Below are 24,441 nucleotides of genomic sequence, written 5' to 3' on the forward strand. Positions count from 1 at the left end.
GACGAATTGGTATCTCTATTTTTGGTCACGTGACGTCTTTTGACGCTAAAAATGAGCGTTGAGCGTCAGCATGAAAAGGCACCTTAACATCACATCCGTCACCCTTCTTTATTAAAATATATAAACATTTGAAGTAACATGGCCAATCTTAAATAGGCGAAGAATGTACGAGACAAGAAGAAATATTCATATTGTTTTCACGTATGTATACATTCATCTATATTTATTTTTAATAAAGCCCATATTTAACAATCTTCGCAATAAAGTGTGAACGTGACTGCACAGCATGAAATCATAGCCGCAATCATAGACATATAAATATAAAACATAATAGACGGGGCTATTCTGCGATGAAGTGGAAATTTGCGATAATAAAGGGAGAAAAATATAAACAACTTCGGTGTGCGGCTCGGAACATTCGTCAATGACAAATACAAATACAAGTATATATAGAATCAAGCTGAAAGACATCGAAAAAAATCGCTTTTCGAGCCGAATAACATTCCGATGCATTCCACTTGCGTCTATGGTCTTTTTCCAAATCCTCTCTCTCTCTCTCTCTCTCTCTCTCTCTCTCTCTCTCTCTCTCTCTCTCTCTTTCTCTTTCTCTCTCTCTCTTCCTCCGCCTCTCCCATCTAGTGTCCGCATCGACAGCTGATGCTCCGTCTATGTATTTTAGTACGTCTATGACCGAAGCGCATGCGCACTAGAGACTCTGACGCGCACGCGCAAGCAACGCTCTCTCGCGACTAATGCAAATGCAAGGAGCATTTTATTTGCGACGAGTGCAAAAAAATATAACGGTAAGAACGCGATTACTTACTTTTTGTCGTATAAAAGGTAAAAATAACTGAAATTGTCGTATTCCAGAGTTTGATATTCAATATTTCGCGTTTGATTGAAATCATTTCAGAGCTCGAAATCATCCGTCGATGAATTTTTGCCATTACAACCAAATTTGTCCGCTAGTATATGTAGATTGCACTTGGAAAAAAAGAACCTAATACTCGAGCGTCTACGAAATATATAGAAAGTCGCCGACAAACTAGTAAAGTTTATTCCAGAGGTAAGAATAATTGAGCAATCTTTTTACATCTTTAACATATGCATAATTAATGTGTATATATATAACTACGCAAATATTTATAACAAAACAAGAGAAATTATTAAAAGATCCCCATCATCGTGATGATATAAATTTTATATATATATATATATATATATGATATAAATTCTGTGTGCAAGTTTTCAAATTTTGTTCTTTTTATTATACATCAAAAATTTTATTGAGCCCGATAGCTTCTCTATATGTGCGTGTATGATTTTCTATAACAATAATTAATCAATTATTATTTCACAAAATATATAACAATAATTATATTGTACACATATCATCGCGTGGCTACAAAATTACCGGCTTGAGAAAAGGTTACATTACGCGGCATTACTTAATTCAGAAAGAGGATTATATATATTGTTAGCATGACATCTTCGCTAATTAGAACTTTAAGCTTGATGAAATCGCATAGCGGCTACGACGCGACGGGCACATTTAATTACGCGAATCGGGGTTGAACGAGAATCCAACGAGATTTCTCACCGAATCTCGAACATCCGGATAGGAAGATTTCGTAATATTTTGTTACGCTGAGAGAGCTTGAAGATGTAACAGAGTGTATATATCTTCCTATATATATTACAAATTTGCATATACACGCGGACTCATTATTTTGACGGAAATTGAATAGATAATAATCGTCGTTCCTTGCATGTTTTTTTTAATTTCCGACGCACCAAATATCTTGATTAATTAATATTTAAATAATCAAAGTGCAAAATGCTAAAAGCTAAAATAGACAATTGTTTCTGAAGAAATAGTAAAAACTGCAATAGAACATTGCGATAAAAAATATATTATTTATTCTTACTTTACACAATTTAATATATATATGTAAAAGATAATAATCCAAGGGAAAGCAATATATCTTTATTTATATATAATTTGCATACGGTTTAATCCAACGTGAAAGGTACGAATAAGTCATATTCATTACTACACGAAGGACAAGTAAGACCGAGAGAAAGAATAAAATATATGTGTGTTATTTAGATATATACAGGGAATCTTAGAATATAATATATTCCGACTAATTTCAACAATAAATTCTGAGAATTAATTCAATTTTTTGCAAATAAAATAAATAGATAAACATGTAAAAAATAATAATTAATAACAATCGGAAATAACAATACGAAATAATTTCATAAATAGGAGTAATCTTTTTATTTTTTGTGTAATAAATTGTAGAAGAATATTATTCTTGAAGAAACTAAATATATATATATATACGCCGTGTAAAATGTGCTAAAAGATTATTTCTTGCTCGTAAAACGTTACAGAAATGGAAGATTATTGCCAGTGCAGTTGTTTCTACATCCGACATCGGCGTGTGAAACTGCAAGCAAAGGGACCGAGTGCAACGAGAGCCTGGGAGTGCCTTTTTAATGTCACGGAAGGAGTTACCTTTAAGTATTGTATCGTCGATGTCGAATCACATGAATCGCTAGATTGGGAGAGAGTCCGAGATAATAAGAGAGTCGGAGACAGAGACACGACATTCCTCCGATCGGATTTTTGCACAAGGGGGACGGACCCAATCGCGCGAGATGTGCTCTTCAGGGAGCGCAGAGAATGCTTACTGCACGTCCTTCCTTTGCTCGTAAGTAACGATTAAATGTAATGTTCGATCTGTGTAATCGTAATTATACGTTTTGTTCTCGCTCAACATAATTCATAAACGTTAACATTAATACGCCCACGCGATACCCCGTAATCACGATCGTATACGTCTCTGTAGAAAAATTCCATTACATCTCTGATTGAGCAGAAGCGGATTCTGCACGCGATTAAAAAAAAAAAAGGCTGGTATCGATAATTATATACACATATACAATGTAGAAATTTTCATTACAAGTGAGAAATGCGAGTAAGATAAATTTAATTACAGACAGAAAAATATAATGTATATACTAACTTATATGTATTATTTCAGAAAGAATAAGCACACGAGATATAAAAATGCACATATTAGAATAAATACAGAGAATTAGGAATCTCTCTTCTCGAGAAGGTGACACGTTATAATTAATCGTCGTCAATCATCGCAGTAAGGGTTGAAACCGAGATGATCGCGTCGTTATCGAGGATTGCCATCGTCGGCGCAGAAGAGGGGATTAAGCCAGTGTTCTAACCTTCCTCGTCGGTGACCTTACCCAGCCGCTCGTCATTCCACAGCGTGCTCCTGCCCGAACGATTTGCATAAGAGTACCGGAGTATGTAGTCGAGCGATCGTCCAGGCCATACAGATGTACGTATACACTCCTACACGCGTATATATGCGCTTCGGCGGCAATATGTAACTACATATAAGGTCTCGCGTTGCAGGCGCACGATTCAGGTAAATGCGCTTTACTATTCTGCGCTCGCACAACGAGCCTGGTTCATCCGCCAGTCTTACAAAGATCAAATTACATCCTCTTACACGTATATGTGCACTTATTGTTAGATATAGATGCTGGCGTTCGTAATATGATCTTATACAGACGGAATTTCAGATAGGCCGGAATAATTAATGAGAGTGTGAGAAAAGAAAGTCATCATTATTCAAATATACTATATTGCGCGTTTCGTTCGACGATCCTTTCGTCTTTGTAGAATAAAAATAAATATAATTTTATCGGATATTTCGCGTAGTCGAAAATAATGATAATATATTAATCTCTATTTTGCATTTTATATTTTTATTATGTATTTCTACGATGTTTTTCTGGGTATAATCCTAGAAAGCGCTCAACGTGCTTGCCCTATCAACTATAATTTTGCAATGTTCTATAGAAATGTTGTAATAATTGCAACGTCATGCGAAATATATCTCAAGTACAACGGTAACCATATAATGAAATCTTGTCGTCGTGAATGATAATATGTACTTCTGAAACCTTTTGGAGTCCGTGACGACACTCGACGCATGTCAATGTCGTCCTTAGATATGGTAAATAAACCTCTACAAGTGCGTTACTTCGTAACTACTCGGTGATAAATTTATTCAAGCGATAAATGACTTGAGTGAAAGCTCCCTAAATTGTCTTACAAATATTTTATCTTTTTTTTATTATTAGTAGATATAAATATAGCGTATGATGTGATTTTTCGTTATAATAAAAAAATCCGAATTTTTTTCTTTTGATGCATCAAATTTCAAGTCTCTAACAATAAATATATCGACAAAATTGCGCATATTTTTTAATGATGACGATATACATATATTTATTATAATTTAAATATTTCAAGATTGATTGATTTCAATGATAAAATATTTGAATTTTACTTAGAAGATTCTTGACACTAAATCCATCTATTAACAGATTTGTATTTGTTTATTAGGAATTTGTAAAGGTTTTCATCTTGATTATCTCTGCCGATCATCTCTCAACGGCGCCCTAACATCTGGGTTTTCCAGCAGTCTAAACACAATGGTCTTTTGACGGAGATGTCTAGGAATCGTAAGCCGGACCCTCTTCTTCGCAAGTGTTTCCTCATACGTGACGCTATTGAGAAAGATGATAGCTTTTCGACAGAGGGATTGCACCAAAGATCTGTCACAATCGCTGATATTTCTATAACGGATCGTTTACAGGTATGTCGTAATAAAGGTCTTCAGATTTTAATTACGGTCATGACCGAGGGAGTATGCGCGATATTAATCTTTCATAGAAATAGTTTAGCATGTTTGTTTACGACGACAATTTGAAATATTAATTGCACACGACGTGTGGATATTGGATTGCGTGTTATAACGAATACAAATTATAAATCATTCAGACGTCATGTCCTTTGTCAATCTGTATCTTTAACGAAAAGCTTAGCCAATTATATCTCAATTAAAAATTTTACAATTAGTTAAAAGTCTTAATTAAAAATCTCAGTTAAAAATAGAAATTTATAAATCGAGATAAATCGTTCTTTTTATAGTAAAGTTATTTTATAATATATGTGGTCTGTAAATATATATAGTGTAAGTATAATTTACATTAATCGCGAATACAATAACATTAACGCGACGTTAAATCTATCTTTTATTAGCTACCTTCTCGCATAATGACACAATATTTACGATCTGCAGGAGTCGTAAATTCAAACGAAGTGCACGGAGTAGCAAATTGCTATGCGAATACTTAACGGATGGCCATTTGGCTAATATGTGATACCAGAAGCAGCTAACGCGGACATTAGAGTTTCTCAACCGAAATTTCATTAAATCCCTCGGTCATGACACTAGCACCTGCGCGAAATTTAATTTTTGGACGTTTGCGGCACATGTTAATGCGGGAATATCTTGCCCTTTAACATCAATATAGACTAATATATATTCCGAATATTTTTATGGCATGTAAAAGAGCCATTGATGTAACTATACAATATAAGTATAGTGCACGCGTAATCGAGGATGAAAGAAATTGCGCAACAGTATAAATTACAAAAATATTATCAAATATTTATCAATATTATATGAACAATCACATGTTAAAATTGCCTTAGATGTAAAAAATAATTGATAATTATAATTACGATAAGAAAAAATTATTACAATCATAAAATACATAAATTCAGGAGTACAGAGTCACAGGATCTTGGAAGAGCTTCGCTTACTACTTAAAATTTCGAATATTATTATAATATAGAGATACAATACTTTCAGTAGATTCGATTATTAGAAAGACTCATCTAGAGATGAGAATATCCATCGTACTTAATGCGTTTGGGAAACCTCGTTTCCAATAATCTTCATTCGTTGACATTTCCGATTGTATCATAAATCAGAGATGTGCGATTTCGTGGCGTAACGTCTCGATACGTGTAGCAACGTGCTACAACGAGCTAATTACGGTGCAGGTCGAATCATCAGTGTTGTATATGTATTTGTGTATATATGTGTCGAGGTATGTAATGTCGGTCGCGATTCTCGACGCGAACATCTTCAACGTCTCCCTTTTCCGCGCGGCTCACAAGTAAAATTCTTCTCTCCTCGACATCGGCTAATATCGGCCGCGATTGACGCGCGTAGCTGAGTTATGTTCCAGCATTAATCCTCGCGTAAGTTTAATGAAAAGTACGATGAGTTCGAAACGTTCGCCGCGTGCTGAGAGAGAGAAAGGTCGACGCTGCGCGGTAACCCGCGATTGTCCAACCTATTCGCGCGGATATACAATTGTAATCTTAATATTATCGAGGAGAAATATCCCTCATTAAACAAACTCTGCGCGAAAATTGTATCCTCGTGGATTAATTCCGAGTCACGTAATCCGTATTTATATTCCTTTCTTCGAAAGATTTTCTTTAATCCAAGTGACATATACATGTATTTATAAGCGTATATCAAATTTTCCAGATCGCGATATTTTTTCCAATTAATTTATGATTCTTTTATTTGTAATTAATATATTAATATATATGTATATTATATATATTAATAATATATTAAATAATATATTAATAATATATTAATTATATGTATACATATATATGTAATATATATTTTTTTATTTATTTGTAATTAACTTTATTTGTCAAATCAATGAATCATGAACGAATGAATCATGATTGAAAGTTGCAATATTTAAAAAATCGATTTAATTTTTCCCTTTTTATTTCTTGTTATGCCTTACTTGAATATTTATTTTTACTACATCTCATTCTCACACCCTTTAAACTCGCACATTTAAAGATCAGTTTCTTACACGCTTCGCGGAATCGTTAAGTATGGATCGAGGACAGTGCTAATAGTTATAGTTACGGTCGTTTAGCGTTTGGGACAGTAGATTTTGCAACTATACGCGTGTGCATATCGTTAGTGCAATCCCACGTATGTGTGTATTAATACCAGATGCAATCTCCGTCGAAATTCGCCGGATGTCTCGCTACGTTCTTTGTCCGTCCGCGGATGAAATAAGAGGCCTCTCTCCTCCTCTTTCGTCGCTCTCCTTCCGCACTCCCTCGCAATTTCGTCACAGGGCAATGGGAACAATTTGATATTTTGCGTTCGGTTTCATATACACGATGTATTATTCTTCCCATGATGTTACATGCTACTTATACTCGCATTGTCGGACGATAAATCGTATTTCGTCCAAGTACTTCATCTCGAGCCAATGTGTGACGAGATCAGATCTCACGCAATTATTGGTAAAACCTTATACACGTTCGTGGAAACAATCAAATTTTGTAATTGCTTTTATTTGGAATTTTTTAAGACACTTGTTTTGTGAGCGTGATTCTTTCATCCCTCTAACTCTTTCTCTCTAATTATAATTCTCTAATTATTAAATAATTAGATAAATACACCGTAAAATGAATAACATGGAGATCGGTTGAATCAGCAAAGTTATTGATACTTTATTTACCGATTTACTCATCCAATGTAAATATAGTACACAGCGCATAGATAGATGGTCATTTAATATGCATTTCTCAAGATTTTATGCATCTTTCAGGATCCAGCTATGATTGCATGCGATCGCACGAGGTAACGGGTTCTCATTTGTAACAATGCCAATTGCTATGATTGCACAGCTATAATAAATGTGTAACGCAAAATACAATGAGAGAGAAGAGAGAATGTAACACGAGGTATTCTTCTATAAAAAATAATCTCTAGAACACACGCTATCATAAGAATCAAAATTTCGCAACTAAACTTTTTATTGTTTTCGAATTTATTTGTAAATTAAATGCAAAATTAATTTGTCACGTCTATATATAATTAAAAAGATTTGTAATATACCATCTGCTCTCTCTCTCTCTCTCACGCTATTTAACAGATAATAATAAGCTTCCCGAGTTAAATATCGCAGTATATCATCGCTGTCGGCGGAATATCCAATTTTTCAGATGAAAAGAACGCGAAATATCGCGATTAATTATTCTCGATCTCGAATAAAAGGTTACGGTCGCAAGCTGGAGCCTGATGCCCATCCTTGGTGATGCTTTTCATGCGCACGCAGACCTTGATCTCTCGCAGCACGCTTCGACCCTGGTGTCGCAAATATACCCGCAGGTACATCGAAACCTGCCGCTGCTATTGTCGCGTTTTGCCGGAAAAAGAGGATCATCATTAAGGTCGCGTGTCTCGCTGCCGATCGAGTGACTAATTTCCCTTTGTTCGCTCCCGCCCGAAAGATACCTGAAGAGATCAGACGGCCCCGTTCATGCTTAGGCTTGTTTTCTACTCCTACACTGGCTGAACTGTGCAAACTGGTGCAATAAGTTAGAATGAGATAAAATATACTTGTCTCATTCTAATTTATTGCATCAATGTGCACTAGTTTATCAGTGCAGGAATAGAAAACAAACCTCTTAATAAAATACCTCACGCTTCTTATTAAGGGGCACTTGCCACGTGTATCCCCCGAGACAGGTGTTGTTCTACCTGAGATTAAGGGAAGAAGAAATAATTATTATTTAATTATTCAATTCAGTCTCTTCTCGAGAAAAAATAATAGAGAGATCTGTGTCGGCAGGATGATATACTTTGTTATAAGTTGTGTAAAATTATGCCGAACGATCGATTACATCGATCATACCGATCGTTTCGATGAGTTGCGGTATCTTCATGAGAAAGTTAATTTTCTCCCCCGATGCGAGACTTAGTAAAAGTGTATTACATTCTTCGGGAATGATGTCAAGTATCGTGTATGTGTGTATATAGGGGGCGGGGGAGGGAGTTTCAAAAGAGACATAGACGTGAACAGCGCACGAGACGTGGATGTACAATTACTCAGCAGGTGCGCTCATTCAGAAGCTAATTCTAGAAGTACGCGTGTGAAGCAGCTGGTCATAATGGCATAATTGCAAGTTGAAGATGAGGTAATCGAGCGTGCGCTGGTTCGATAGTTTTGTAAAGTACGATTACATCCTCTCTCGCGCGGCGAGAAGAGAGATTGCAAAAGTGCACAATGAAGTGTACACTTCAGAGAAAATTTACAGTGCGATTTTTAAATTAATTCTTTAATTCTTCTTAATATAAAGGTACACGAAGATAATAGTACGCGCCGTAGGACTCTTAAATTATGTTAAAGAATTTTTCATTTTAAATTGACAATTTAAATCCATATATATATCTGTCCAAGATTTTCATGAGATTTTTTTGCAGGCGAATTTATCTACATATCCGATTGCTCTTCGTCAATATCGGTTCTTTATACCCGGAGAACGCGATCAACGATTGCATCTCGAAAGTGGAGGACCCGTCAATTTGACAGTTCACTTTCCTCGAAACGCAACGGAAAGTCTTGCTACGAATGCATATACATATAGATATATAATGCCACGGCGCCACTACGATGCACCCAGATTCTTGGCAAGCAGTAGGTCATCTCTCGCGAGCAGAGCGAGGAGTTTTCACTTTCATCGCGACCGAGGGAATGCCTACTTTAGATCCGAGCGCGCGCGCGCGCAGCGGACAAAGGCATCGCCGAGATGCGGCGACTTAAGTATGACACGCGTCTTTGACAAGGAGATCTTGGGGTATTCATAACCTTCCATTGAATTCGTGCGAATTCTACGTTCCACTTGGCCTCTTCCTCCTCTCGACGCAGATAGGAAGACGTTCTCGCGGCGAGTCCTCTCGTTCTGTCAGCTGACAGCTGACATCTGCGACCCGCGCCGAGTAAATATCCCGCCAGAATAAAGCTCCAAGGTCGATCGCTGTTTGCATGCAAAATTATAACTAGAATTTCGTAAACGAATTGTTATATAAATCGTGGATCTAAAGTAGATGTTTTAAAAAAGTTAGACGAGCAGTGGGAAAACATTAAGATAAAATTTTCACCGCATATTTTTTTATCGAATTATAAATTATACAAAATAAGTGGAATTTCTTGCTCTTCTAATCCTCTCTGTCTCTTCCCACACGTGAGATACACGTATCCAGCATCCTCCCGCGATTCACGCGGGGCATCGCCACGGCGAAAAAAAGGATCGTGGCCTCCAACCACGCTCACTTCTTACGTCACGCGATAATAAGCGCGCTCGGCGTTAAGATATGCCGTCTAGGCGGCGTTAAGATGTGCCGCCTAGGCGGCGTTTCTCACTTATGGTGCAATGCATTCTGAAATGTATTTCTTCTTCTAGGATTTGGATCAGAGGGAGTTATCGTAATCGAGGATCTCGTCGGGACCAAGAGACTTCGAGGTCATGAAGAGCGGAATTTCAAATAAGCAAGCGCGGCGGATTCACGAAGGGCTCATCGAGATTCAGCAGAGAAGGCCCGGAAACTCATAAAAACAGTCCTCTAGACCGAGAAAAATATCTAGAGATACGGAAGATGCGAGATAATTGTAAGTAAAGTTTGTTTAATTTCTCATAGATGTACAAAAAAAATAGATAAATAGCTTTATGACACTTCTCCGATTGAAAAAGTGCATATATTTATTCTTTTATGAGAATAAATTGTCATCGAAGCGATACTTTCTTCTACAACAATAGCAATTATATATGTACAATTATCATAATTAGTTAAAAACGCGTATACGTGTGGGCATGAAAATTGCGACGAAGTTACGACTCGTGTAACCCGTGAACGCGATCTTGGAGCTCGGACCTTAAGATCAGAGAGAATGAAATGGCACATGAATGTCTCTTCGAACAATACGTCGCGAACGTGAGAGGGAAGGACGCGAGTGGATGCGACGAGTACATCGCATTCGCGCTTATGAAGGAAAAGGAATGCCATCCCTCTATTCAAGGAGGGCACCGTTCGATCTAGAAGCGAGGCGTTAATGTCACGCACTTCGGACGGCATCTAATTCGACGAACCTTGATCTTTAGAGCGCGCCTTAGGAAAGAACGTCTCTGCGCCTCAGAACGAGAAGGTTATTTCGTTATTTGTCCAACGAGAGACGTCCTCGATGTGTCGCGAAACTGTCGTTTCATTGTCCGGCGATCAAAACTGTTGCGCGCGAGGCCTTCGGCTTCTGTTGTTCATCGACCTTTCGGGGACGCGTGCTTTGTTTCATGGATCCTTCGCCGAAGAAGAAGACGCCGAATGAAGCCGCAAAAGAAAAAAAAACGACGAGAAAGAGAGACGCTTGATGAGGACGCGATGAAGAAGAGACGGAACGACGAACAGCTGATCGTCGCCTCGCGAATCGCACGTAAATCTCCGCGGGTAGAAATAAGTGGGCGCAACCGCGCGACTCTCGCGTAATTATCGGATAATTCGTGCAACTGCATTCCAGCGATGTGATGCGACGCGATGCATTTCGCAATGAGGATGCGATCGAACCTACGATCGAGCCGTGTCTCTTTCCTCCGACAACCGCAACGACGTACTGTCAATCGCGAATTTAAGCGTTCCTAGAATGGCATGCTTTTTTTTATATCGTTCGATAATTGCGCATATATGAGAATTTTCTCTTAGAATTTACTCTGAAAATCATTGTAATCGTGAGACAATATGGTATGGAAAGAATTTTATGAGAATTTCTCTGATTAATATTTATCACAATAAAAATAATAATATTTTTCACAATAAAATATAAAACATGTTTGATTAATTTTACTATGCAATTTAATAAAATTAAACATATTTTATATTTTATTATAATGGATATTATTATTTTTAATGTGATAAATATTAATCAGAAAAATTCTCACAAAATTCTTTCCATACCATATTGTCCCACGATTACTATGATTTTTAGGGTAAGTTCTGAGAGAAAATTCTCTCTGTATGCAATTTACAATTGAAAGTAACATCGCGAAAATCCGTGACATTCCATTTACTTCTCGTATGATTTTTTTACACGTTTATTATCCATATACTTTGAACATTTCGTACATTTCGCTTCAAAAAGTCTCGAAACAATCAATGCTTGTATAATCGATATTCTGATATTCATGCTATCATCAATTAAGGATTTAGAGTATATTACTTAAGTTTGATGAAATATTTTCTATGTCACAAATGTCTCCAAATATCATTCCGGGCCGTAAACGAACGTAATAAACGATACATTTCACTCAATTATTTCAACAATGAGCTACACTATGATTGAGTAACCCGCAGGAATTTGTTGCGCAATTTATTACGTACAATGCAAATCGAGGAATTCCCGATGCGCGTCTCCCTCTTGTCGCTATTTAATGAGTAATAAAAATTCGCTATTAAAGAACGCGCGTAATATGTTACGTTGTAACCGCCGGTTTAGGCTATATTCTCTTTATCTTTTAGGACACCTAAACCGCGATTTCTCTCTCTCGTGTCCGAACGACGACGACAGCAGGTGTACGGATGCTCGATTTAATTAATCGCGCCGTGTTCACCACAGAGAGGAGAAGGATCCGAGTAATCCTGCCCTGACCTGCTCTTGCTGGATGCGCGTTGAGAGGTCCAGGAATGAGCGAGGCTGGGCACGATGAGAATCGTTCGTCGAGCAATCCGGATCGTGCCTTTCTCCGACCGCTCGCTTTGCTATACGAACGCGGAGATGTAAATCTCATATAAAAATAGAGCTCGAATGAAGCGCACTTGTGTCCTCTTCGTCACTGGCGGATCCTAAAGAGGAGTTTTGGCATTAAAATCTCTCCTTTTTAAATTAAAAAAGATAATCAGTTTTGCTGATTTCATAATTTAAAGCCATTTATTGAAGATGGTTTATGGTTAATAAAAACTCGAAGATAATTACTGAAATAATTTAAAAAATGTAAAAAAATATATATAATAAAAAATGTGAAAAAACAAAATGCTACATTATTGATTATAAAGTAAAAACTAAGTGTGATAATAAGAAACAGATCAAATTAAATAATTTTGTCAAAACTTCCTCCCCCATTATCATTAGGATCTGCTAGCGTATGATTTTCCGTATTTCTCGTCACGGTCGTTTTCTCAAAGAAGCTCACTTTAAAGAGTATTATTTTCTTATCTGCCTGCACGCATTTGCATTTTCCATTTAGCGTCGCTGGAAGGAAGAGGGAAGTGCGATGTCGATCTCGCGTATTATTATCAAATTGAGATAGCATACATATTTACTCTTTAATAACAGATAATAACATGTTTGAACATGGGATTAATTTATAACCTGCTAGATGAGTGTCAAACGAGATTGCAAGTAGAAATCTTAATTTTCAATAAATATAAATGTGAAAGAGAGGTTTATGTATTTATAAATTTTTAATCGAATAAATCATCATGGAGGGAAGTCATGTAATGCATAACAAGTTGGCATATTCTTAGTAATCTTTAATAATAGAAAAGAAATATCGATTAAAAATTCGTGTATACTAGATTTTTTTTTAAATAATTAAATGAGATAAAATAATATTTTATAATATTTTAAAATATAATATAATATATAAAAATAAGACTTCTAGGAATTTTCTCACACATTTTATTATTACATAATTGTATCATCCTTATATAAGCAATCACTTACTTCTTCGCGAAGGAAAACCCCACACAGAGAGCGGACTCGCATCTATCAAAGTACGCTTAGTGTCGAATATTTCACGAGTGCTACAACACCCTATGTCTATATCGATACGAGTCATTTTAAGGTCGATTCTCAGCGCGAGGAAAAAGGCACGATGCAAAATGCAGAATAATTATATTGCACAAGTCTGAGCGTATTCAACGTAAATGTCCTCTTTATATCGCGCAGTAAGTTTCATGCGAAAATATTTATGTATCGGTACATAATATCCATTAGAATAAAATTGGTATAGTGCGAGAAGAAAAAAAATGTATGAAAAAAAATTGATATTGGACAAACATTCCATCTCGTGTGCGAAGAAAATGTAATACAAATCAATTTCACATGGCGTGGAAAAAACAAGTTCAAGAGAAACGTAAAGCAACGATTATTTTCACCCGCGTTAAACAAAAGGAAAGAAACTGTCGGTTTCTTAAGAGATATATTCAAATGTTATCTCATTGTGAGCTTTCGTTTCAATTTTAATGATTGGAATTGTTATAAAAATTAATTAATTAATTAAACGCAATGGCTTATTAAAAACATTCTTTTATTGCATGCTAATATTAAATTAAATGTATGCTAATATTACATTTTTTTCTGCCGTACAATATTTATCGAATCTGCTGATTGATTATTAAATAGAAGATTTCTCAAGTTTCTAAGAATATTTTTAAAAAATGTAAAGTTCTCCATTTTCTCTTTGACATTAAAAATATGGATTTAAAAATGCGGATGCGCATTTCTTAAGATAAATATATTACGTTTGCATGTTTGCTACATAAGTCTTATCTTACTCAACGATTAAGTTCAAGTAATTAATAGAACCTGAATGTATGTTTAGGAAAATTTCGCGCAAGGAATGAAAGAGTCACGGAGAAGCAATAATCTCACATGAATCAAGGAATAAAAATATTCCGCGCCATGTAAGATTGACAAGAAACGGAAATGAAGAAATAAATAATAAGCGCGCTCGGGTCATGATTTATCTGCGAACGAAGCAGCTGCAGATCGAATCGCACAACATTTCTCATGATTCATACGCGCATTTTCCATTTTTCATCGACGAGTTATTGCCGGCCGTAATCAATTAAAGAAAATCAAGGAAGAGAGAATGTCTTCCTTATGATATGTTCGGTATCATCCCAGCTAATAGACTCACTTTCTCGCCAGAGATCGACATTCCACAAGAGTTATTTCAGATATATCAATATATATATAAACACACATCGCGCTTGAAAATTACAAGTATTTAATATCAAATATGGATGAAGATAAATATAGAAAATATCACGTTGTTAAACAAGGAAGATACAATCAGTTATTATAATTATGTGAAATTCGATACGATCTTCAACTAACTGCAATTAGCGTTAACAAGTTAATTAACTTTTTCCTCGTCATGCTTACGTAATCAAATTATACCGAGCTATATCGAAATTTATCAAAGTACAAGGAAGCGATTTTACGGCGATTGAATATCATGCGAGAATCTCTATATATGTATATCTCTTTCTTTTGGTTTGTGTGGAGGAATTATATAGGGATTAAACGTCATGGGAGAGGCATGAAAGATGGACTCGGCGAATTCGAAACCTGGCATTACACCATCGATTACGCGGACGGTCGTATTAGAAACTCGTAGATCAAATGCCGTTGTACAGCATTCGAGTGTTGCATTGAGTGCCGTCTCTTTCATCCACGTTCGCAGATAACTGGACGAAGATCGCCGCCATTCACTATGGTACAGATCAACTATGACGTTGAATCTCTCGTTGGATCTCTTGGTTTAGCAACTTGCAAATGCTAAATAATCGACAGGCATCAAACGAATCCTAAGCCATTCGTTAGAAAATTCCGATCGCGAAATCCGGGATCGGAAAATCACACCGTATTATCAATGAAACTCTTGTATTTCGATAAAGAAAAATGATTTTTTTCTTCTTCGCAATGATCTTCATATCTCGACGATAAGACTACAACAATTTTGTAAGATTGATGTAAGATACATTTTTTACATACAGCATAGCAAGATTTTAATTCGCCAAAATTATATCGATTTCGATAGCAATCAAAGGTTTATTTATTTAAATAATTATGACTGGGTCGCAACGCGATTTTTTAATACGTTGTAGTCTCGTTTATTTAAAATAAGATCTTAATTATCTCATTAGATTCTGTCGCATGTTTGCTAATACTTTAGCTACAAGTCAAATTCAAAGTAATGCAAAATTAATTAAGAAATAATCATTAATAAAAAAAACGCGACACTTGCGAAGCCTGTATTCTAATTAATCATTTAATTATTTTATCGCAGAATAAAATTTCTAGATTCATAAATTTCATCAATGACTTTTTGACACTTTGACTTTTGCGTGTCTTTGAACAGACCGGGAAACGATTAATACAAAATACTTTGCGTATATGAGAAAATTTATATTTCTTTTTCTTTTCCAGAAATACAAATCTTCGCTTCGGCCCTCGACGACCCAATATGAGAGAGAGAGAGAGAAAGAGATAGACGAAGAACTCTATGGCTAGGTGCGCGCTTTACCCTTCCGTAGGCAAGGTGAGGCGCAACGATGAGGCAAGGTAAGACAAGGCAAGTCAAGACACAGCAAGGTAAGGCACAGCAAGGGAGTCCGGCCCCTCCGAGTGACGCGGGCCCCTCTACTCGCCCCCTACACCGGGGTCCCAACACCGTTCAAGAATCAACTTATTAGAGACCCATGCTATATAAACCCAACGTGCCGGCATGCCGAGCAGTTACATACCGACTTTATTCACAGTCGTGCGGAGAGTGTAACAACAACAACAACAATAACGACAAATTGCATATCCTGTTCGTATATACTTATGCACGTGCGCTAGCTAATAATCTCGCTGATCGTATCGTTTCGTCTGTGAATATCTCGCGAGAGAAACCACCCTCTACGATCGTTTATAGATCTTCGGTGATATATTTCATTTTCGATAGTGCATCGTCATCGATCCTTGAGACCGACATTGCATATCCTTCTTTATTTATCAATTTTTTTTTTTACTTTTTGATCAGTGTACATTCTTTTAAAACAATAGAATTATAAAAACTCTTCTGAATATAATCAAATCAAGAAAAAAGCGGTAAGAAGAACCAAGCGCAATAAATATAGGGCGCATATATTTTATTATTATAAAGAATTATTATAAATTCAAAAACAATTCAGTCCCATTTTTTTCATCTTCAAAGCAATTAAAAAATTAATTTTAAAGATTGACATTATATATATAAATAATATCGAACGCAATCAAACGGGTAAAAAATTACAATAATTATTATAAAACAATAAAATATACGTGCTCTATTTACTGCGCTTGACTGTTATTGCCATTTATTTCTCGATTTGATTATATTCTTGCAACTATATTTATTCTTGTGACATTTACATACGCGTTGATGTTGCAAAAAAAAATTCTAAACGTGATACTTAATTTAATAGCTTAAAATCTTGAAAAATCTCTAATCTTGAAAAATGATGCCGATATAAATTTGAATAGCTTAGAACTCGTCGGGATATACATATAAACGTACGTTCTTTAAACACGACGGATAATATATTGTAAATGTGAAAATAATCACCGTTCTCGCACGCGGCATATGCCCTTTTCCATCGCGTGATCGCGCATTTATGTTCACTTCACGCTCGTAAAACGTCTCTCATTGGCTATACATCTCCTTTTGCGTAGCAAAACGATCGCCGTCGTCCATATCTCTTATTCTCCCCCTGGGTAGAGTGTTAACTTGAAAACTTTTTCGCAGTGCGCGTTGACTGTCCTCCGCAAGTAAAGGGTTGTTGTTTCATCGCTAACGCGAGTTAACGTGGTTCCGGCACGTCGACCTGCATCACTTATTGTGGCCGCAAGATGTATTATCTGCAGGTATGTCTGTGTGCGAGATAAAAATAAAATTCGGTCTTTATCTAACCTTTCTTCTCTTACGTCCATATTATATTCGTTTGTTAAACTCATGTGATTAGATGCGTGAAACCTCATATTGTGACGAACCCGCGTTATTTAGTAGGTGTAAGACGTTGTTGCGTCAGGACTCGTTTCCGCCCACCGTGTTCCACCGTCCACCGCATTAACAATTAAGTAATAATAGAAATACCAGTCAGAGTTTGAAAAATCGCGCACAAGTAGAAATTTTGCAAGTAATCTCGTGATGAAAGAGAATCGTCGGAATATCAATCCGCGATATAACCGATATGAATTATTGAAAGACCTTTGTATACGCGAAGACCTGCTTGCTTGATTGTTTATAGCCTTCTCTCCATCCGTTAAAATTATAGACGGCGGTTTATGATAATTTACCGCTGATAAAAAATCAAATGGAAATTTACCGCGATAAAAATGACAGATGTGGTTGAATTAAATGCAAGCAGCCCCTTACTCGAGAAATAAATTGATATGTGCATTTTTAGAGACATTTATATATTTATTTATTCAGTTCTTTGTTCTCCATCGTTTGTCGATTAACTTTGAACTTGAATATCGATAAAAATATGAATGTATTTAAATACGTATATGCGAAATTCAGAAGAACCTGTATATCTTGTATCTCTCTCATGTGGCTGATGAGCCGAGATTACTCTTCCTCTTTGCCCGGCGCGACCTTTATGTCGTAAACCTCCGCTATGACTCAATCCTTCAAGGAGGCGCCGCGGAGCGGTATTTGATAAAACGCCTTTTGTTATAAATCACTTACAGCTGTCGCCCGCTTAATTCATCCCGCATGATTAATCTCTTATTCCGCGAGAAATCGATGATCGATTGTAAAATACGCGCTGTTTGAAGATGCCGAGAGTTAACTAGCTGTCACAGTAGTTCGCGAATCATCATCTCGCAATTCTTGATGAAGAGTCGCGAGTTGACGACTCGACGAAGTTTGACGAACAAATTTCGTTCATGAGAATAAAGGGGGATGGGGGGGGGCCCCTTTACCTATTATTCTCTAGAGAATATTGCGAGTTCTTCCCACGCATTGTACCGTGTCGGGATAGAATGCTACTCGCAAAAGAGTCTTTTTTTTCTCTCCTTAAACGTAGACTCTCCGGCTTCCAAAAGGAGGGGATTGTAAGAAGTCGGGATCTAAAAAGCGGATCAAAGATTAGCGATCCGACTTGTCATTATATTAGAGAGAGCTTCTTCTCTCATTACTTCGTATCTTATTAAATATGAAAAGAAAAGCGATTACAACAATGGGCCGGGTGATATCATCATGCGCGAGGCATAATATAAACGTCAGATTCGCGCCCACGCGACGACGATGATGTTGCATCGTCGGATTCAACGAAATGATTTAAAGTCTGAGAGATGACACTCGTCGTCGCGCATTAATGAATAACCGAGGAGCTTGCAATCGCATTTCTATCTAATCCGTATGTAACTTCTCGATGCATTTCTCGATCACTGAAATGAAGAGGCCTCGGGCGCAGCCTCTTTTACAGGCTCTCTCTCCCCTTCTATCTCTTGTATTTATATTTAATGCATAAACACATATACATATATACATCCTTCTCTCTCTTTACGAAGTACAGGGTTAAGAGCATAATACAAAGGTCTTTACTGTCGCAATAGAGCACAGTTCGCCTGCTGTTTCTCTTCGAGGAAGAGAGAGAGAAGGAAAGAGAACATCGTTGGCGTAATACATCGTCAACATTTATTGATTCGGTTTGCTCCTCTTTCACGTTAATTTTCTCTCACGTCGCCGATTTCACGTGCGATCGAGAGAGAGAGAACTAATTGCATCGACGAATCATGCATATCAAGCGCGGGTTATTAAGAAAAGAAAAAAAAAAAAAAATGATAGGAGTCCCGCGGCGCTTATCGTATGCGAAATCGCGGCGAACATATGTTTAGTTTCTTGAAGACACATTATACATACAGGCAAACATCCCTTCACACGCGCATTTTATGTTTTCCTGTCATTTTATCGAAAAATTGTAAAAATCTTAGTCGCTAGTGTGTGTAAATAATTCATGGATATATATTTTATACGCGAGAGGAGACAATAACAACAAAAAACTGATATAACATTTAATTGGAATTAACTTTTTCTTACTGCCATGTCTTTTAAACGGATGTTGTAATTTGTAATAAAATGTAATTTATATATATAATTTCTCGAGTGCAATCAAGTAGTTGATTGATATCGTTAATTAGTTGCAAAGAAATGCAAATCAATTAATAGTTATTTCAGAAAAATATATATTATCTTATCATTTAGTGCCTTTTCTGTGCTTGTACTTTATAATTTATCTTGACTCGCGGTAAACATTTACACGTTATTATAATCACCGCATAATCAGTCGTAAAAGATTTTCTAATAAATCTTCCGAATAGCATTTATATTGATGATTATTTCTCTTACATGATTAATGTAAAATTCAAATACATAACGTCATTCATAAAATCTAATCAATGTTCAATAATTAAGTTTGACAATCTAAATCTCAAATTAATTTACTTCAAATATATAAAACATTTCTCGCAATCGTTTCTTTCTATTATACGACAAATTAAAAAAGTCGAATATTATATGAATTACTGTAATTGTGCGATATAAAAATACAACACCGCGATACTTTTAAATATAAAATTAAATCAGATTGTTTATAATCTTCTCTATTAATAATAGTTATTGATTTTAGCACGTCTAATAAAAAATTATCATAGAAAAAGAAAATTACAGTTTATAATCTCGATTTTTAATTTTGAAATTTATTGTGTAAACTAACAAGTAATTAATAATATTGACGAGAAGACGTCGAAGACGTTAGATAAGAAATATTTTATTCGTTCGACACATATTTCATCACGGGCTATAATCATTTCCATCAATCTCATCAAAAGTCACAATAATGGCGAGATATGTTGCATTAACGAAAAAAAAATATTTTCTTGACGTCTTGACGTCGTATTAAATATGAAACCCTCGGCAGTAACAGAAGACGCGCTTGATTTATTAAAATTACACGCTCATAATACGACTCCCGACACGGTTCGCAGTTTTGTAACTGATAAGTTTACTCGCGATACAAATGTCACCCATGATTGTGCGGCGATAATTCAACACCGAATCCCTCTCTGAAAGTCGAGGAGCGTCCGTTTGCGCGAAGATAAAATGCCAGGGTAATAATTCGAACAAAAGATTCTCTACTGTATTAAAGACATAACACGTTGCGATGAAATCGAGGCCCGACGGAAACTCACATTTCCGGTCATTAACCCATCGTGTAAACCTACTATTTTGACCTATTTCTGTAATATTTATATGCAAAAAGTTTAGACATTTCTTACAGACAGAAAATAAGAATAAAAATATACAATATTTTGCCTGTTTTACGTTTGCTCAAATTACGTTATCTTTATTTAAAAAAAGAAATATTTTAATTCTGTAATAAAATATTAAATATTAAGAAAAATGAGAAGCTGAAGAGTAACGCGAAATTGAAATTCTGCGATAATGCACGTGTATACATATGATGCATAATTAAAATTGCAGAGAGATAAAATCCGTATATGCACCGAATGTCAATACATATCTACAGCTGACAGCACTAAACTGTCATCAGGTTTTGCGACATCGCTTATTACGTACATTCTCGTTATACAGCTGGACCTGGACGATTTCTCGAAATGTCGACTGCTGACATATGTTCCGGTTATAAAAACGCGACTTCATCTTGCGCATTCATATTGCAAATGACGCGGTAAACTTGCGCCGAGCGTCGCGAAATAAGTAATAGCTATATGCTTGTATCTGAATGTGTATTATCACGTTTGAAAGCGTAACGCATTATCATTCTATTTCCATTTATTTCCATTCATTCTTAAATCACAAATTTCATATTGGAATAAATGGAAATAGAAATAGCTTCTATTGAAGAGTTTGGCAACCTCTATATAAATACACGATAATTAATGAGTAATAAATATGTTGGAAAAAAGATAGATCGACAAGAAAGAAGATTTATTCTGCGAAATTATAAATTCCTAATCTTTGAAATCTCGGAGAATTCACACGACTTTCTCTCACGGTGTGATACGACCGAGTAAGTGCCGTTCCAAGTCCTTCAAATTAATAAAAGATCACATATTACAAGTAGAGATGTTTCAGCTCCTCGCTCTTTAACAACCGGAATGAAGAATGTGTTATCCATTTATTTACGATCGGAAATCTCATAGTATATATAATGCGTGACATTTAATTTAAAACACAACCCCGGGTTCTTCTTCTTTCTTATCGTGAACTACTTTTCCTTGATAAGTATATCACGATTGAAAGCTTCTTCAGTTCAATTAATTCAATTTTAACCCTTCTGTCAATGCATAATGTTTCATCAATGTATGGGTACCCGGGTACCAATAATTTTCGATACATTACATGTTATTTTTTCACAGCAGCGGCATCGAAAATTCTTTCCCGTTATATTTTAATAGGTTTCCGAATACAAAGGTCCAAATTGTTTCGAGAAAAGTTTCTACACATTTTTAACATTTAAAATTGCTTTGGGTACCCGGGTACCACCCGTTCATTGACAGAAGGGTTAAGGGACGCAAATCCCTTTATTGACATCGATTTAGAATTATTTGGTTTCTAAAATGAAACTCGAAAGACTTCGTGACTTCTTTCCCTCGATGAGCGTATTTTCTCAACAAACCCGACTTCTCTTCTGCGCAGCTGGCCGTGCTCTGCGTGACGGTGGCGAATGTTATTGGTGATCTACCACCGGGCACGCGGCGCAACACATATCTGCCGCCAGAGCCGACGAAGGGTGGTTACTCGTACAACAAGCCGCCGGTGCAATTTCCGAAGCCCACGCCGAGCTTCCCCGGGCCGAGACCGACGCCGAGCTTCCCCGGGACGAGACCGACGCCCAGCGTTCCCAGACCGACGCCGACCTATCTCGAGCCTAGACCGACGTCGACCTATGGTGTACCCGGGCCGACACCGACTTACGGTGTGCCCAGGCCGACGCCGACCTACGGCGTTCCTGGACCCAGGCCGACTCCCACATCTGGTTACCCAACTTATACCGGTTCACCAAGCGGTACTAATAGGAATACTATCGAGTCTGGTGTAAGTACACGCGAAATGAATCGTATCTGTCTTCTGAAATAATTAAATCAGTTTGATGAATATCAGTCATATGAAAAACGACTTTTTATATTTTCATATTGATATTAATATTCATTTTATATATTTATATATGCATATAATGAGACTGTTTTATATTTGCACTTCTGTGATTGAGATAAATGATTTATAATAGTACTAGATTCTAAATACTGCGATTACTCTGGGTGTATTTAACTCTATATCTCGCTGTAGCACGACCATCATCATCATCACGAACCCGGCATGCCCTTCGACTTCAATTACGCCGTGAAGGAGGACGCTTTCGGCAACGATTATTCCCACAACGCTATTAGCGACGGCGATATTGTTCGCGGCGAATATAGGGTGCAACTTCCGGATGGCAGGACGCAAATCGTGCGATACACCGCTGACTGGCAACACGGTTTCAGCGCACAGGTGTCTTACGACGGGAACCCTCGATATGACATACCTCGACCGGGCGGAGACTTTCGAGGCTACTAGCTTTAGCGTCGAGTCTAGGGTTGTTCAATTTCCATCAAAAGAAAAAAAAAAAAAAAGAAAAAAATTTTACAGCACAACGAATCGTTATATTGCATGTAACGACATTAAAAAAAACCATTAGAGGTAACAAAAAAAGGATGTATTGTGAAAGAAAAATGATAGCTTACATAGAGGACAAGTGCTCGTTGTATATCTCTTATGACGATATCGATAACGGCATGCAGAGTGTTTCAAAATTGGCGAAAAGTTTACACGTAGCGTTGTTTCTTGCGAAATAGAATCAATTCTTTCTTAGCGAAAAAATGTCCAAGTAAGAAACTATTATCTTCCACAATTCTCCAAACTTTATCATTCGATATATTTAAATACTCAATCCAAATTAAAATTCTGTCAAAGTTTACCTTTAATCAAATAATAATCAAAATCTTAGTCACGCGGGTGCGCGAAAAGTTTTTAATAATACTTTTATAATACTTATAATCAAAAACTATTGATGTTATTATATTATTGTAGATTTATTCCTAATATAAACTTTGCAAAAAATAGCATTATTCTCTCCGCCAATTTTGGGACAAACTGTACATCAGCATAAGCCAACTCTTCTCTCTTTCTTTTCTTTATAGACTTTTAAATAGATGACAAAAAAGTGTAATTATCTGCACTATTTAATCTGTGCTATTCAATCATTATTACATTCTTACTTTAATTACAGCGACTTACAGATTAGTTCACGAATCATGAAAGATTGGATCATGCTGATCTACAATAAACTTTTTATATAATTGTATAATAAAATCATGTTTGTTTAGCACTGCTTTGTGATAAAAATTACACAAGATGAAAAAAATCGAAAACAAAAAAATAGATATATAATACTCTTCGTTTATGCTATTCTGCCTTGCTCTGCACACTGAAACTCGTTTTGTTTTCAATATTTGAAATCTTGAAATGAAGATTTTCTAAGCAACGTTAGTGTATAGACAATTATTACAGATTAATATTATATATATATATATAAATATAAAATTTATTCCAGATCGAATTATGTAATTAGGCCATATACTTAAAAAAAATTGATATAATAAAATTTAAAAATAATACTATTGTTCTCTTTTTTTTAAATTGCCAGATTTATGTAATTAGAAATATTTCTATAATCAACCCTAGTTTCGACTGAGATATATAAAATAAAATATAAATGAAAAAGAGAAATACTCAATTATTATCAAACGTTCTTGATAAAATCGATATCATCTATATTAAATGTA

At 36.1% G+C, this 24,441-nt stretch overlaps 1 protein-coding gene across 4 annotated transcripts; it reads left to right on the plus strand.

Moving 5' to 3' along the window:
- The first annotated feature begins 77 nt into the window (after positions 1–77).
- On the plus strand, positions 78–23,308 carry LOC145941597 (uncharacterized). Of its 4 annotated transcripts, none has more exons than XM_083047755.1 (11): positions 162–201; positions 680–803; positions 914–1,066; positions 2,401–2,720; positions 3,054–3,368; positions 4,445–4,697; positions 10,190–10,395; positions 15,988–16,372; positions 17,257–17,448; positions 22,253–22,651; positions 22,904–23,308. In XM_083047755.1, exons 9-11 carry the CDS (start codon positions 17,434–17,436, stop codon positions 23,171–23,173), a joined length of 684 nt encoding a protein of 227 aa, XP_082903881.1. In that variant the 5' UTR covers positions 162–201; positions 680–803; positions 914–1,066; positions 2,401–2,720; positions 3,054–3,368; positions 4,445–4,697; positions 10,190–10,395; positions 15,988–16,372; positions 17,257–17,433; the 3' UTR covers positions 23,174–23,308. The 4 variants fall into 4 exon arrangements, with proteins under 4 accessions (XP_082903880.1, XP_082903881.1, XP_082903879.1 ...); XM_083047753.1 differs by having other exon boundaries at positions 17,330–17,448; XM_083047754.1 differs by lacking the exons at positions 680–803; positions 914–1,066 and having other exon boundaries at positions 78–201; positions 17,330–17,448.
- Positions 23,309–24,441: the final 1,133 nt, after the last annotated feature.

This window comes from Prenolepis imparis, unplaced genomic scaffold (assembly GCF_030444845.1).
Source record: "Prenolepis imparis isolate NDT839.2.m4 unplaced genomic scaffold, iyPreImpa1.0 SCAF_10, whole genome shotgun sequence".
In the NCBI taxonomy this organism is placed as follows: Eukaryota; Metazoa; Arthropoda; class Insecta; order Hymenoptera; family Formicidae; genus Prenolepis; species Prenolepis imparis.